The 16,722-nt window shown below is 40.9% G+C and overlaps 1 protein-coding gene across 1 annotated transcript in view; it reads left to right on the top strand.

The window, feature by feature from the left end:
* The window catches only part of VAV3 (vav guanine nucleotide exchange factor 3), a 1,223,230-nt gene that overhangs the window by 538,977 nt on the left and 667,531 nt on the right, over positions 1-16,722 (top strand). The window contains exon 5 of the mRNA XM_086953893.1: positions 3,767-3,875. Within this exon, the coding sequence (XP_086810019.1) occupies positions 3,767-3,875 (109 nt within the window). The remainder of the gene's footprint in view (positions 1-3,766; positions 3,876-16,722) is intronic.

Genomic DNA, 16,722 nt, shown 5'->3' with positions numbered 1-16,722 from the left:
GTAAGATACCAGGTTTAGTTGCGTGTGCAATTTCTATTAATGTTCTTCTGTATAACCATTTCTCCACAGCCTTCCCTTTAGGCAACTATTGTATAACTCTCTTCAGTTCTGCCAAATCTACACACCCTTCTGTGTCATATTTGGGGACTGGGACAAATCCAGTCTCCCTGCTTCCTTATTCCATTGAGTCGCATAGATAGATTTTGACTGCATAGAGAAGTGTTCTTTCCACAATTGGTCCATGAGGCGAGTACCTCTCGAGGCCAGCCTTTTCAGCCCATACTTAATGGGAGCCATCTGACATTTGCTCTCAAAAGAAAAGTAGCTGATATCCCATTCCTGTACTACTGTAGGGAAGCTTCCTGGCAGTTTGAGCATTGATTTCCAGAATCTCCTCCCGCAATGACCTACACACACTCAAGTCTTGTCGAGTCCCCATAACTCTGCACCATATTTGATTTGGCTTCCAACTTTTGCTTGGAACACTTTGTAAATGAAATTGGGAAACCAATGGCTGTGCTAATACGCCGTTCTCTAGATTGCATTTACTGCAGCTTCTGATTAGCCTCTGGCAGTTTGTATGTCAGTTTTCCATTTCAATGTTTTGCCTGGGTACTTAACAGATGGAACGTCCTCCAGTTCCTCCTTATTCATAAAAAAAGGGGAACTTGATTCTGAAAGTCGTTATCTTAGTTTTACCGGTGTTTATTACCAGATTCTTTGTTGTGCAATAGGTATCCATAGCTGAGAGCTGTGCTTGTAGCCCTTTAGATTTTTTTGCGGTTAAAAGTGAATCAGCAGCGTGGAGGAGTTCATGGATCTTAAAGCCATTGACTGATGGGACATCATCAGATGCTTTCCTGATTTCTTGATATTTTGCCTGAGTACTATGACCCCAAATACCTGAAAAACATTAAAATGAATAATCATTTATCTATGATAAATGTTTTGTTTTTCTAGCTCCAGAATGATAGCAATCACTTTAATTTGTGTTCATCTAGTATTAGTAAGAATGCATAGATCAAGGCTGTAAAACTAGAAGTGGAGAAGGTCTTTCTACATAGGTTTAGGCCCCTTGATTTTCCCTGGAATTGAGCGCTGACAAAAGTTTATGCAAGAAATTGGATCGCGCCTGGCGGAAAGCTAAATGCTCCTAAAGAGCAGCTCTAAAAAAAAATCACAGACTGAAACACAACATTAGGGAATACTATGCTAACCAAATTAAATTATCCAATAACTTTTTAATGTTCAAGGCTTTATGAAGCTGAAAGCTCTTGACAACACTGTATCCCCTTCGGTCGCCCTCTGCAATGACTTATCTGACTTTTTTCAGGAGAAAATACGTTTAATTTATTCTTCCTTCCCTCCGGCTATGCTTTCTCCTATGTTTAATTTCACTTCTGACCCTCATGGCACCTGGTCCGAGTTTTGCCCACTTCTCCCAGAGGCATCTCTCAGAGAACTGTACAACTGTGAATCAGGCTCTCCTGGCAACCCTTGCCCGACCCATTCCTTCAAATCACTTGCCCCATGGCTTAATACGGTGTTTAACCCGATTTGGAATTCATCTCTGACCTCCGGGATCTACCCTGCCACCTGGAAATAGGCATATCTTCTGCCTATTCTTAAGAAACAAGACGCTGACCCAGCAGAGCACAAAAAACTTTAGGCTATCTCCCTTTTACCAGCGCCTGCTAAACTAGAAGTTCAGAAATAATTGTCAAATTTCCTTGAATCTAACTGCTGTCACATGACTCCCAATCTGGTTACAGCACAGAGACAGCGCTTATAAAAGTGGCTGAAACGGTGCTTGAAGCGTTAGACCACGGCAACTCTGCAATGTTGGTGCTAATGGATCTCTCTGAGGCATTCAACACTGTGTCTCATCTAATTCTCTTAGAGAGACTAAAGCGCTTGTGGGGGGGAACTGCGCTGGCCTGGTTCGACTCATTTCTAGAGGACTGCTCTCAGCGAGTATACCTACGCACCCACGCGTCCTCACAGAAACCCCTTGTTTGTGGTGTTCCCCAGGGCTCGGCTTTGAGCCCATTACTATTCAATGTCTATCTTACCCCCCTCTCAATTGTTGCCGAGCAATGGGGAGTGAAAGTGGTGTCCTATGCTGATGATACTCAGCTGGTGTTTTCTTTCAGAGAGCACTCTGAGGATGCCTTTGCCAACTTCAAACAATGTTTGATTAACATCGTGGCCTGGATGTTGGAAAGCTGCTTGAAACTGAACACAGAGAAAACAGAAGTTTTATTCTTGAATCAATCTTCCCCCTTGTTACCAGAGCTCTGATGGCCGTCTGAGTTAGAACCCCCGCCAATCCCAGTAGATTCAGCCAGAAACCTGGGGTTTAAACTTGACTTGGACCTCTCCTGCAAAAGCCCAGATCTGCCAGGTCTCCTCATCCTGCTTCTGGAAACCAAGCTTTGAGGAGATTCCTCTATCTCCTCCCAATGGATTGCAGGAAGAATGTGGTCCATGCATTGGGCATGTCCCAGCTGGACTACTCCAATAGTCTTCATATCTTACTACCAGCGTATTTTATTCGCCATTTGCAAACTGTTCAAAATGCTGCGGCCCGACTCATAAGAAAGGTGCTGTTCTGCCACCTTTATATCCACTCATCGGCGGAGCCTCCACTGGCTGCCAGTCAAAAGGAGGGTTGAATTTAAGACACTCACCTTTGCCTGCAGAGCCTCTAGAGATTGATGCCCGCATTACCTAAAACTAAGACTCCAAAACTATCATCATGACAGGCTTCTGAGATCCAACCATCTGAAACTGTTTAGAATTCCCTGCTTCTCTAAAGCCAGGATGGGCTGCTGAGCTTTCTCTGTGAGAACGGTGTCACTCTGGAACTCTCTGCCTACCCAGCTTCAGCTGATAGAGTCTGAACTGGCATTTAGGAAAGCACAAAAAATCTGGCTCTTTAGCCTCCCATAGCTTCTCCCCTCTTACTTCTTGGGGAATCTGCATTTAGCGCCGAGACACCTCTGCCGGAGGTAGCTGTGCGCTCTATAAATGCCACTTATTATTATTTGGCAACTAATGAGTAGTGGCACACAAATCTTTTTTACTGGATCGCTCATGAATATTGTCTTCTGAAGCAATATTCTTTCAATACCTTCTTCCAGCTGATGATTTTGTTAGTAAAGAATAAGGTGCACATCACTTCCTTCTCCAATCCCATTACCTCATCGTGCCTTTCTCAGGAATGGTACTCTGAACGCATTAATGCAGGATATAAATGTGATGTTTTTTATATCATGAGTCCTTTTTGGGTCTCAGATTTTCTCTATTCTAAGCTCAAGAAATCCAATTGTCTGGGTTGCAGTATACAAAAATTGGTATGGCTTCTACCAGTGGCATGATTTGGTGGTTCTTGCACAGGGAAGGTACACAAAAGGAGTTTTCTTGTGGACTTGTTAAAAGATCCGATGGGATCCTCTACCTAAGAAGCATAATGATGACTCTGTGGCCCCATAGAGATAACATTCCATAGTTGAGTTTCCATTACTTTGTAAGACATTTAATATGTAATATAGCATTCTATTTTCTTAATATTATTTGGCTAATTTCTTCACAGTTCTGTATACATTTAATTGTCAATGCTAATTTTGAAAGTATGCCCAAGGCATGTCTTTCACTTTCATATTTCTATATTGTGGACATTTTATTTCACACCCGTTAGACATTTCCATTGATAGGTTTAACTGAATAAAGTGCTTGAGTTGAAACATTTACATTTTTCTTTTAGTGAAACTGGTGTGGACGATGATGAAGAACTATACGATTGTGTCTATGGGGACGATGAAGGTGGCGAAGTGTATGAAGATTTAATGAAAGCTGAAGCAGTAGCTCCAACTGTACGCATTTTCATTATTATTATTAATTCTTTCTTTATGGCACATTACATATCTGAGTCAAATGCGCTAAAACGTTCATGAAGTGTAATTGATAAATTGAGTTTTTTCTTTAATGGACTGTTAAGCATTAAAGGCTGACACTTTTTTACGTGAATGCTACATCTGCACCTCAAAGTGAGGGCATTGAAGCAATGCCTCAGTTGGTGGCCCCTTCTCTTCTTCTTATGCAGCTAATTAAAGTGTCTTTCCTTAAATTATTAGATTGCACTTTAACCCATCGATATCTATTGCCATTCTTCGATGTTTAGAGGGGATTATGGACAGAGCTTAACTACAGCCTTCTTTGATGCTGCTATGTCTGTTTTGACTGACGATCAATGCACTCAGACAGCTCTGTCATGCATGGCAGATGTTAGCCTTAGAAATGCAGAAAATACACCATTTTATATATAACATAATATTTCAACACACAATTGGGCATCCTGCCATGCCATTCCTAAGAATATAACACAACACCAAACTTAATATAACACATCGAATACACAACACATCTACCAAAACCACTTGATATTGCAATACTGCAAACCACTCTTCACCAAGTATTTCATACCATACAATACCAGAGCAGGGTGCACCACACCAGCAAAATTATAAATTCAGCAACATCTGCAAACATAGCTTCCTGAATGTAGAAACATAAGTGCAATAACACCGCAAAATAAATAACCATTATGGAATTGGGGAGACAACAAAATGTTAGCACTATCACTTAATCGTCTATTGTCACCCGAGAGGAGACTCAGCATTTCCTAAAACATCAGGACGACAATATGATACTTCATCATGTCGTGCCATGACAGCTAGTCAGTGCAGTTCAGCATAGGTGGATAAGTGTTGTAGGAAAAAGAAGTCTGTGTGACATTCAAGGTAAGATTGCACCAGCAGCAGCGGTCTAATGATAAGCTTGCAATATAGCCTTATAGCCCGCCGTGGCGGACTATACCGGCAATTAAAGGACCGCTGCAGCGTTAAAGGCCCGAGGCGAAAGACTTTAACAAGGCAGCAGGACTTTAAAAGCGGCCCTGCTACGTAGGGCTACAAGGCTATTAGAACATTCTGCCACTAGAGGGCAGAATGTTCTAACAAATAAAACAAAGCCTTCAGGAACGCGAGGGGATTGAAATCCCCCCAGGCTCCCTGAAGCCTTTGTTCATAGCCACACCATTAACCTAATTTGTCAGTGTTTCAAAAGTGCACTGCCTGTCTAATTTTCCCTTCCGCAAAACACCTGTAACCAAGTTGTCAAGTGGCCCTTTAGAATGTTTATAAGCAAAGCCTAGAGGACAGATTTTATGTCTCACTAAAAATAAGGTTTCTTGACAATTAAAAACAATGTGGCTCTATTAATTCAAAGGACTCTAAGGTAGGAGTGGAGGCTTATCTCCACTCTGCTGGCAGACTTTGCGTAGTTTTGCCCACTCAATGCTCTGCGTAGAGCGCGGACTTCTGAAGAACTCAGCGCAGCAGCGTGGAGTGCAGTTCTTCCTGTCAGGTGGCTTGGCAATGTTAAGTTGACGAGCGAGAAAAATCATATGTTAGATCACCTCCTGGATAGATTTCGCAAAACAGCATGGGCAGTTGCGGCAGGTCGCTACTGCTCGCATTGAGTAATCTGCAGCTCAAGTAGAACATCTAATTGAGCGGCAGAAAGAAGCAGCGCCCCCTTGTGCTGTGCATGGTGCCTTTCACACTGATTTTACAGCATAGGACAAACTCCTGGCGCTAAAAATCAGCACATGGAGCGCACCTTACTGCACTCCACTGCTTGCGGAACTCCACGGAGCGTGGCAGTGTTTTTTCCGTCAGTTTGCAGAGTTGAGAGTAGCAGAACTCTTCCCAGGCCTACTCAAAGATGGAACATGAAGACTCTCATTGCTGTGTTAGCCAGTGTTGCACACAGAGTTTGCAAGAATGAACTTAAATTCGAAATTTGGCTAAATGCCAATTGCAAGAAATACTGTCATCAGCACAAATTCTCTTTTTCCTTCCAGTCTGTGCCCTTTTCTTTCTCTCCTCTATTTTCATCTTTCCTCCTCTTGTTCATAACACTCATGTATAGGTCTTCACGACTATACTTCTGCATTGCACTTTGTCAGTAGTCAAACTATATATCCTCCTTGGAGAATCTACAGAGTCCCTAGGTACACTCATGATTGTACCTCTGGTGCACCGTTATAATCGCTTGGTTATTTTGAGGCAGACCCATAATGGAAGATTTAGGATGGGCTAGAGTGAACAGAACCAGTGGAGATAAGTTTAAAGAAGAACAGAAAATACTTTTCAACACTAATAAAAAACACTTATTATACCTCCCACCACCAAAACCCTAGAAGAAAACTAACTTGCCAATCAGAAGTATATTTTCCAAAGTGTGTACTCTCTTAGACCATCTGATCAACTACCAATATTTTTTATGAACCTAAATGCCTATACATTATGAAATGTTCAATAACAGTTATACTGGTCGCAACAACACATAGCAGTTGTAGAAATTCACATTTTCAAATGTGGTTCTGCTACTAGAAGAGCCAGCATTACACATTAGGGTATATTTGCATTGCAAAAAGTGTTTTAAATTTCTCTTAACCAACCAACTACTTAAGTCGAGTGTAAAATGATGGAGATGAACCTTTACGTCCATGTTTTCCATAGGGTATGGTGGGATTGTATGCTTGGGTCTTGACTTCCCGTGTAAAAAGCACTCACGACCAACTTAGTCTTTGAGTTCTATCATGATTTTTTGTTTCATGCACCACTTGCACAACAAGGCACACTTCCACCTAAATCCTGGGTACTTGCAAATGCAAGCCCACACGTGGTAGGTTCAGATTTGAGTCAAATGGACTGCAGGAGATGGGGGTTTACTTGGATGGTGGAGTTATCCTGGAACAAGACCACCTTCAGCAATGGGAACAAGTGGCGAGGGGTAGTGGTCTTACATGGTTCCAATAATCAAAGATGGCCGCCACTCATTCCACTGAAAGGGGCAATTTCTGTGAAGCCCATTATTCTCTCTTTCAATGTTTTGAAACACTCTGTTGCTTTAAGGGACTTAAAACCCCTGCACCTTATGTACAAAACATCCTTATGCCACAGACAACCCCCTTTATGACTCAGCACTTCAAAAGCAAACATGAAGAGGCAGTATATTGAAGACCAGATAAACCTTGTCACTTTCTAGCGTCTGGCGGTAACAAATATCTTTAGTGAAACAATCACATTTTATATTTATTTCACAAGTAAATATTTCTACATCTTGTATTTTTTAAGAGGTTATTGAATGCTGCCTACAATTCAGTCAGCTCTCAGCTAACATAGAAACATTGCTGTGAGAATACCTTGGCTTTTCTGAACGATTATGATGAAAGACATTCATACGATGGCCATGCTCTTAGGGAAACATCTAGCACCCTTCAAACATTTAGACTTTACCCAGAAATGCTATTGCACACTGATTAGGCAGGTTAAAAATGATTTGTCCACGTTATCAGCAGGAAAGCTCTGATGTCTTCAAATCTGGTAGGGCTCTCTCCATGTGTGTGTGGCCTCACCACACACAATCAATTTTAAGTGAAAGGAAGAAGAGGCAGAACTCTTTCACTTCATTTTAGTGAATCTCCTTTACAGTGACAGGGGGTGCAGGTTAAACAATTAAAGATTAGCATTCCAGCTGTTCCTTTCCTGCGGCCCAATGAGCAGTTCTGCAGTCGTGGATCTTGAAGAATGTTATGATTCATAACATAAGCATAAACAGAAGGTGCCTGTGCTAGAGTCACTGTTGGACTAAACCTAACTGACTTACTTGGAGCAGCTATCCATATGATTACTGGGATACTCTAGCTGCTATTTTGCTCTAGATTGCCCTACCAAATACAGGAGACCCAAGGGCCTGAAGGTCAGTATGAATTGGTAGCCACGGGACTCAAGAATGGATTTCATTAATATTTTTCTGTGCGCTGCCAAACTCTAAAAAAACATGTCAGTAGTAGAAGGGTAGACATGCCTTTATTGATCTCATAAATGTTCATCCTTATTGGCATGCTCCAAAATCATCTTTCAACCAAAGCTAATGGAGTTCTTGCAAACTTTTCCATAACAAGCTGTCTCCAAGGACATTGTGTCTTGCTCAGAACTGAGTCTGCTGATCACCCTTCCGGGCAGAGAGGTGCTACTTGAATTTAGCAACCAGATATTCCTCTGAAGGAAGCTACCCACAGCATTAGTAGTTGAAGGACACTTAATGTCTGTAGTTTGATTTTGATTTTAACACAAAGTTTGTACCAGACTTCAAATAGGCTTCATTGGATTATGCCGTGGGAATCATCCCGCTGGAAGCCTTTTTGCTTCAGAATAGAGATAAGACCAAGGGTAGTTTTGCACATTAAGCCTATATCGCCACCCCTGTCAACCTGTGGCAGTTCTGCTCTTGTCCTGGACCCACTGAAATGTCTTGCAGACACAATTTGTCATTTTCTTGTCATTTTCAATTTTTCTCATAGATATGCATTACTTTCCAGAGAAGCTTATTTTAACAGATGCCCTCATTGACTTCAGTTGGAACAGTTACACCTGTTTTATCCACTCATGTTATCAGCAGCAGACACTTCTTTGCCTCTCATTCACATATGGCACATTGTTACTCCACTTTCTGCATACAAGAGAACCACAACTCCAATGGGCATAGGTTATTGTTCAGCAAAGTTGAATGTTGCATGGCTAACTGCTGTTTGTATCAAATAAGCTGGCAATATAACTCCGGAGCTGCATACTTGTCGCACACGTGCAACGTCAACTAAGTCTTTTATACTGAGGTCTGAAAATTGAATACCAACATGTGGGTAATATTAGCACCTGCTGCGTACAGTATTTATGGCTAAAGACAAGGTGGAAGTACTGTTTAAAAGCACGGGATTGTTATTATTATTAATAGTCATAATATTAGTATCATTATTCTGTAACCCGCTTTGAGGTGAAGTATTTTTACCAACAACACCTCACTAGGCCACATAGAATTCTTCCATTTGTCTGGAGAGATTGCAATGCAGACCTATTTGATATATATTCCAATTAGCCCAGTCCCAAATCTCAACTAATCACTTCCTCCTCTCAGGCCTGGCACAAACTTCAACCAGATCTTCTCTGTACACTAAATGACTCACTACCTGTGCTTTTTGACAACCCAGACACAGCTGTCTTTCAATATACTTTTTGGTTGGATACTGCTGCCAGCTCCCTGGCACCGGTTAAAATGGTTAAATACAAATGAAACAAAAATTCGGCCCCTTGGTTTACTGCTTCACAAGCAAAGCTTTAGAAGACAGGAGACGAGCTGGAGAAGAGACTAAAATAAGGAAGAAAAGGCCAAATATAAGAACTGTTTAGCAACTACAAGATTGTAATTGTAACGGAAAAAGTTTCCTACTTAACTAAAAAGGCAGAAGAAGCTAAAAACTCTGCTAAAGAATTGTTCCAAACGGTCATCAAGTTAACAACAGACACAAAAAAATCCCTCACTGACTAGTCAATCCTTTTGCAACAGCTTTGCCAACTTTTACTTACAAAAAGTGGAAGTGGTGTACAATAGGTTCACTTTGCCATCCCTTCCTACCTTTACTGATAGGTCCTTTACCGCCTCATTAGATCACCTAAAAACTCTTAGTGCGTTTGCTATGCCCTTTCTGGAGGAAGTCACAAGAATACTCTGATCCACGACTTCCGAATACCTGCAGGATCCCTGCTCTCAGAGGATTGCTAAGGTAGCGGCAGAAACTATTGCCTCTAAGTTAACGGACAAATGTCATCTAATGTTTAGGTCTGGCTTGTTTCCGTCAATCTGGAAGGAATCCTCTATACTTCTGCTTCTAAAGAAAGAATATTTGTATCCCTGGTATCCAAACAGCAACCGCCTCTTCTCCTGCCTACCTCTGCCAGCGAAGAGTGTGGAAAAAATCATGAAAAACCAACTTGTAGAGCACATTCAATCCAACAATCTCCTGGACTCCACTCAATTTGGCTTTCTCAGTGGCCACAGTACAGAGACCGCACTGAACAAGGCTCCCAAGGAGATCAGGCAGGCACTCGATTGGGGTGGGGGTGCAGTCCTCAGCTTGCTTGATTTCTCAGCAGCTTTTGATACTGTTAATCACGGGTTGCAGCTAGATCAACAAGCAAAAATTCAGATCACTGTCCCAGCCTGGGATTTGCTAAAATCCTTCATCCTCGGTCGAGAGCAGTCTGTTCAACTGGACAAATTAGCTTCACAGCCTTTCTACCTTCCCTGAGCGTCCCTCAGGGGTCGTCGCTTAGTCTGACACTTTTTTATGTTTATGTCATCCCCCTAGTTAACCTAATAAAAACCTTCAGTTTTTCCCTGGCTTCCTAAGCAGAAGGCACCCAAATTGTCATCTCCCTGGCCAACAACGACAGTGACATAGGGTCCAGATTTTGTGATTGCATGCAGGCAGCCAATACACGGATAGAGAGGAATTGCTTATAACTTAATTCAGAAAAGACCAAAGTTATATTTTTTGGAGGCCAACCCTCCTATTGGACCCCGTCGTTCTGGCTGCTGTTAGGAAGTCCTGCAACTTCGAATTTCAGATTGATGAAAAACTGAGCTACATCGATTAAGTCAATGTGGTGACCTCATCTGTCTTTTTCACCCTCTGGACGATGAAAAAAGATATTACAAGACCTTCCAGTGAACCTTCAGAAAACACTTGTCACATCACTGGCAATGGCAACATTAGACTACTGTATGGGTCTGCTTCTAACTGCACATTAATACATATTGAATACATTGCAAACTCTGCAAAATGCTGCAGCCAGGCTTCTGCTAAAGATTCCTAAATATCACTCTGTGTCTAAATCAATAAAAGAACTGCACTGGCTCCCTATAAGACAGAGGAGTACCTCTAAAGCACTCTGCATTGCTGACAAAGCACTTTATGATCTAGGCCCAGATTTCTTACTACACAGTTTCAAATAGTACACACCAGGTAGGACCTCATGCTCGGCCTCTGCCAAATTCACAGTTGTCCCCAGGCTCAGGCATGCTGCTTTGGGAGGTAGAAGCTTTTTGTTGGGAGCCACAAAGGATTGGAATGTGCTGCTGCTGCACATCAAGGTATTGTCCAACTTACTAGCATTCAGGAAAGCTCTGAAAATCTGGTTAACACTGTGTAGCCTGCTTGGCTTTACTTCCGGTTCTCCTGCTGTGGCATTAAACCGAGCCATTGAAGCTAGCACCCCCGGGTAATCGAGTGCACTAAAAACGAATTCACATAAAATAACAGAAGCTATCTTTCTGGCAACCATACATCACATTATTTGGAGAATTCAGTTAATTAAAAGCTGTTTCATCTTTAGGACTAAATACATTTTTCTATATGGCGAATGAGATAGTGTGTAACTATAGCACATTCATCCCATAGACAGTTTTTGGCTTGCTTGTCAACCAGAACGTACCTGGCTTCTCTCTTGTGGTGCATGTGATACATAGTGGAAATTCTCTGGCATGAAAACTTCAAAATCTCATCTAGTATTGAGTTGCATCTTTACATAAGGAAGCCTTATATAGTACGCTTCCTGGTCCTGATGATGACTGACAGATCTCCATCTATGAGCTGAAATATTGACTAAGACCCTTCTGGACTGAGCACAATACTCTGTTGATACCTGCCCGTTTCATATTTACTGCTTGAGATCATAGACCTTGAAACAATGCTAGTTGGGATAGTCTTTATATATTGTTTTTGTGTAAAAGAATCAGTAAACACTTTTACAGACATTTAACACTGCGTAATTAATACACTATTATCAACGTGTTATATCCAGCACCCTGGTAGCAAATGTGAAGTCAATGGTTTTATGTTAATGTGATTATCAATTAATGCAACGGATAAACAACACTCTGCCTTCTCTCACACCCACGCTCCTCTGGCTAATTATAGGCTGCAATACAATTACTAGGTATATATATATGTAGATATATATATATATATATATATATATATATATATATATATATATATATATATATATATATATATATATTCACATATATTCACTGAAAAATCATAGGTTATAGACCATATATAGTTAGGAATTAGCATTTACAAAACCTTAATTTACTCGCACAAAACCATTGAAATTCGCATATATAGTTAGTTGCGCTAACTATATATCGCGCACCCGCAATCCACTGCTGATGATGTCACATATTACATCATTCATGACATGGTCAGTGACATCACTGGTACCATAGCCTACTGGGCCTGCTTTAGTGAGTACGTGCTTAAAAGTAAATCACTACCCTTTTTTCCGTGTAGGGCAGTCATATCCAATTTAAAACAGAGTTCCCAAGATGCGTATTTCAACTGAGACTTTAATTGAGAAGGAGAAAGTAAGAACAAAGTACTTGCATCCAACTCTAACATTGTTACCGCTTTTCTAAAGTTTTTTACTAATAGGGAAAACTTGTTTAAATTGCCCAGTAGTTCGTCTTTAATATATCCCCGTAAGGAACCCGATTTACCTCTGGCCAAACAGGCCACCCACCTTACTAGGGCAATCAGCCCCTGTACCCAACAGCTTCGAAGGCCGAATTCCAGCCTGCATGATGACACGGAGCAAGCTGTATTAAGGGAAGAAATTCTTCTTAGTACCTTTCCTTCCATTAACTGCAAGAATCCCCAATGCCTTAACTCCACCAATTCTATTCCATACAGTAGAGTTGCAGGGATTGTTGCTCTATATACTTCCAAAAATCATGCAAAGTGTCTTTTTCCTGTAGCAGAATACAAGGAGCATAACCCCATACCATGAGCCAATGCTTTACGCGAATTATGTTCAATATGGGGTTTCTCACTTAGGTTTGCTGAGATTATTTTACCTAAGAAGGTGTAAGTTTTAACCACCTCTAGTGTCTGTCCTCCTATAGCCCATCCAAAGTTTTCAGACCTACATTTTTTCCTTCCAGAAATGCACATGATTTTGCTTTTAGAAGCATTGATCTTCATAAAATGTGCTTCTGCAAATAAATGTAATGCTTGCAGGCGGTTAGACAAGCCCTTCGGAATTAAGTCTAAGATGAGGATATCATCCGCACACATTAAAACCGAAATGGATGAACCTCCATCTACCGGGGCTAACCCACTACATGCAGCAATGGAAGCAGGTAGGTCTGCAGTATATAATGAAAACAATATAGGGGCCAATATACACCCCTGTTTTAATCCATTTGGGGATGGGATAGTCTGTGAAAGGCCCCTTTCTCCGCCTTGTAACACCTTACACCATGTGTTCGAGTGAAGGGATTTTACAAGTTCGAGTAGCTGTGTTGGCATACCCAATGCAGCAAGCTTTCTCCACAGCGTCGGACGGTCCACCTTGTCAAACGCTGTGGAGAAGTCTATGAATGCCGCATATACTCCACCTCCTCGAACTCGTACATATTTGTCCACAATCACTTGAAGAGCTGTTAAATTATCAAGTGTACCATGCTCTTTACAGAACCCAGTTTGTTCCAAAGGTAGGATTCCATTTGCCTCCACACAATAAGTAATTAATATTAAAAGACATTTAGCAAAAACTTTCCCTATAGAATCCAGTAAAGCTATTAAACGGTAATTCATGGGTTTATCCTGCTCTCCCTTCTTAAATATGGGTATTAGTATACTTCCCCTCCAAGATGTAGGAACTGATCTCAATAAGAAGCAGGCTTTAAACAAAGGAAGGAGAATCCTACTCCATGTGGTGACATCTTGCTTCAATACTGAAATGGGCAACTCGTCCGGACCCATTGCTCCGGAAGAGCGCATACTCTTGATCACGGAAGCAATGGATTTCTCAGACGGAAGCTCCATAGTATACCCACTATCCTAAATAGGGTCACAATCTTCACCCTCTACGCCATTAGACGCATAAAGATTCGATATAAATGAAATCCAGGCATCTTCAGGAATAGAGATGGGAATAGGGGAAGTTCTTGCACCACATCCCTTACCAATTATGGACCAGAATTCTCTAGATTTACCATAGACAGAAGCCTCCCTTAAACTAATCCAGAGTGAGTCTTCTTTTTCTTTTTTTAATTTTGCTCTCAGTCTGGTCCTCCTTCTTTTTAGTAAGGCTAACTTATTATAATTTTCCCTGGATCTAAATAGGAACTGTTGCCTCACAAGTTTATTTATTTCTTTATTTAAGGGTAATAGTAAACTAGGAACAAAATTCACTTTCCTAGGGTATCTTGGCTTCTTTGCAGTTGCAGTAAGCTTCTTCAAAAAGATTTCAAAATGTAAGAATTCCCTACCCTGCCATTCTTTTAGTTCAAGTAAGGTTTGTGCAAGAATGTTTTGCACATCCTTCATAATGGTAGGGTTCCAAAAACATCTTCCGGACTTACAATGATAAGAAACTCCTCTATTACTTAAAGACCAAGAATCAGTGACCGGAGGTTGTAATGAAACAGTTATACTGATCACGTTGTGGTCGCTCAAGGAGGATTGAGAAATCATTATGTCCTGAATAAAGGAGAAAGTGTCATAGTCCGTAATTACATAATCAAGGATGGATTCACCCTTAGGGGACCTATGAGTGAATTTAGCGGGTGTATCAGATGGCATCCTACCATTTACAATTAACCCCTCTAGATAGCTAAGTCCTTCTAACAGTATCTTTCCTCTTTTGCTAGTTTTTATTTTATTTGGAAAGATAGATTGGGGTATATTGTATGCCTCTTCCTTAGACTTATTTCTAAACAAGTCTATGCTTAAGTTAGAAACTTTGCTATTCAAATCACCCACGAGTAAAATATAGGGGGCTGGTCAAGCTCTAATAGTTGTTTAACATAAGAAAACATTCGCTTCAAAACAGTACTAAAAATATCTTCAGGTGGTATGTATGCATTAATAATTACCAGGAAGTACTGGCTACCTACACTAGCTAGATTATTAATAGTTATTGCTTGAAAAAGGTTACTTGTGTCAACATAATTGGAAAATTGCCATTGTAATGTATTAGACAAGAGGCAGGCAATTCCACCTTTTGCGTGACCCTTTTTCGATGGTGTAGCTGCAGCCTCAAGCACAAAATAATCTTTCCCCCCGTATAGGATATTTTTACACCAAGTTTCTTGAATGCATATCACATCTGCATTCAAAGAAAATAGGAAATCAAGTTTCTCTGGCCGATTATGTAACCCTGCTGCATTCCAGGATACGACTTTTAAGTGACTGTTAAAGATGTTGAAACAGTCTTGGATTATTCGATATATTATTAGATAAAACTCCTGGCAGCCAGTTTCACCGATGATTATCCTCAGTTGTAGGAACAGTCAGGTTCACGGGGATAGGTAGTACCTGGGAAACCATACGTTTACCTCTAGAGACCCAGATTTTTAGATCTTTATTGTATGTGGACGGATCTTCCTGCCTAAAACCCAACTTTGTGGCCCCTTCTCTAGAGTAAATATCCTTTTCATTATGGAAAAAGGGTAACACATCAATCCCTCTACATTGAAATGATTCCGCCTGTTGTAGTACAAGGTTAGCAATTATTTTAGAACAGAATTTTACCCGTACTCGAAGCCCATTTTCAAATCTTACTAAGGAAACCAAGTCAATGTCGCTCGACTGAATAAGTTTTAAACTTTCAATATCCTTAAAACAATTAAGCAACCATGACCTGTTTAAGTATAAGTCAGAATCAAATAAGGGCAGAAAGTCCAGTGTCAAAGTATCCACATAAGAATTAGGGGCTTTAAAAAGTACAGGGGGAGAATTTGTGGCAACAACAACCGGCAGCCGAAAGATAGCCGCTGATGGGTTAAGTGTCCCTGATACAACAGGAATAGTTCTTGTCTCCTCTTCTATTGAGGCTAGGGGCAATAATCCGTTATCCTCTTGACAAGGGGCTCCCCCAACATTAGCATAAACATCAAGAGGCCCTTCGACTACAGAGCCAGTAGTGCAAACAGCAGCCTTATTAGAAGAAGTGTCCAGTAAAGAGTTATCTTCAATTTCTACAACATCAAACACTTCTGTATTTATATGTTTTTGGAAGATGATTTGCCTCTGTCTTTTCTTCTTGTACTTACGAACAGGTTTCCTATTTTTCCCTTTGTTCTTTCTGCTTTTTTCTTTTACTTTTCCATTTACATCAAGATTTGCTTCAGGCTCTTTTTTATCTTGGTTGAATATTGGAAATAATTCATTTCCAGCGTTTAAGTTCACATCCACCAAACTTTCTTCCTTTAGGGAAGGTTCAGATTCCTTCCTACAGTTTGATACGAATGGGATAGGCATCCCTGAGGGCTCATGTATGTCAACCACTACTGGCATACCCGCAGGCGCATTTTTTACCAGTAAATTACTGCTATCCAGGACATTCTGCAAAACAATCTCCGGGGGGGAAGTAATACCATTTTCTGTATTTTTTGCCAGTAATACTTTCAATATCTGTGTAACTGAATCCAAGATGCAATCTGAGCTCCCAACAAATTTGCCCAGTAAAAACAATATGGAAGCCAGTAAATGTTCTAGTGCTATCAGGGAATCAGAGATAGGTTTATCATTTTTTGAGATCCCAGAGGCAGTAAGGGGGCAGATACCGGATAGGTTAAGTGGTGGAGTCCTAGAGTCATTCTGCAATGAAGGAATGTCATTAGAAGTTATAGAGGGAGTACTACTATATAGCAATAATCCTGACGGCGTGGCTCCATTTGATGTCTTACTAGGATCAGGGTGTTTCAAAATTCTGTCGTCCATGTAGCGGCCACACAATTCAA

Source organism: Lissotriton vulgaris, chromosome 1_1, assembly GCF_964263255.1.
Source record: "Lissotriton vulgaris chromosome 1_1, aLisVul1.2, whole genome shotgun sequence".
Classification (NCBI taxonomy): Eukaryota; Metazoa; Chordata; class Amphibia; order Caudata; family Salamandridae; genus Lissotriton; species Lissotriton vulgaris.
This window is presented reverse-complemented; position numbering and strand designations above follow the sequence as displayed.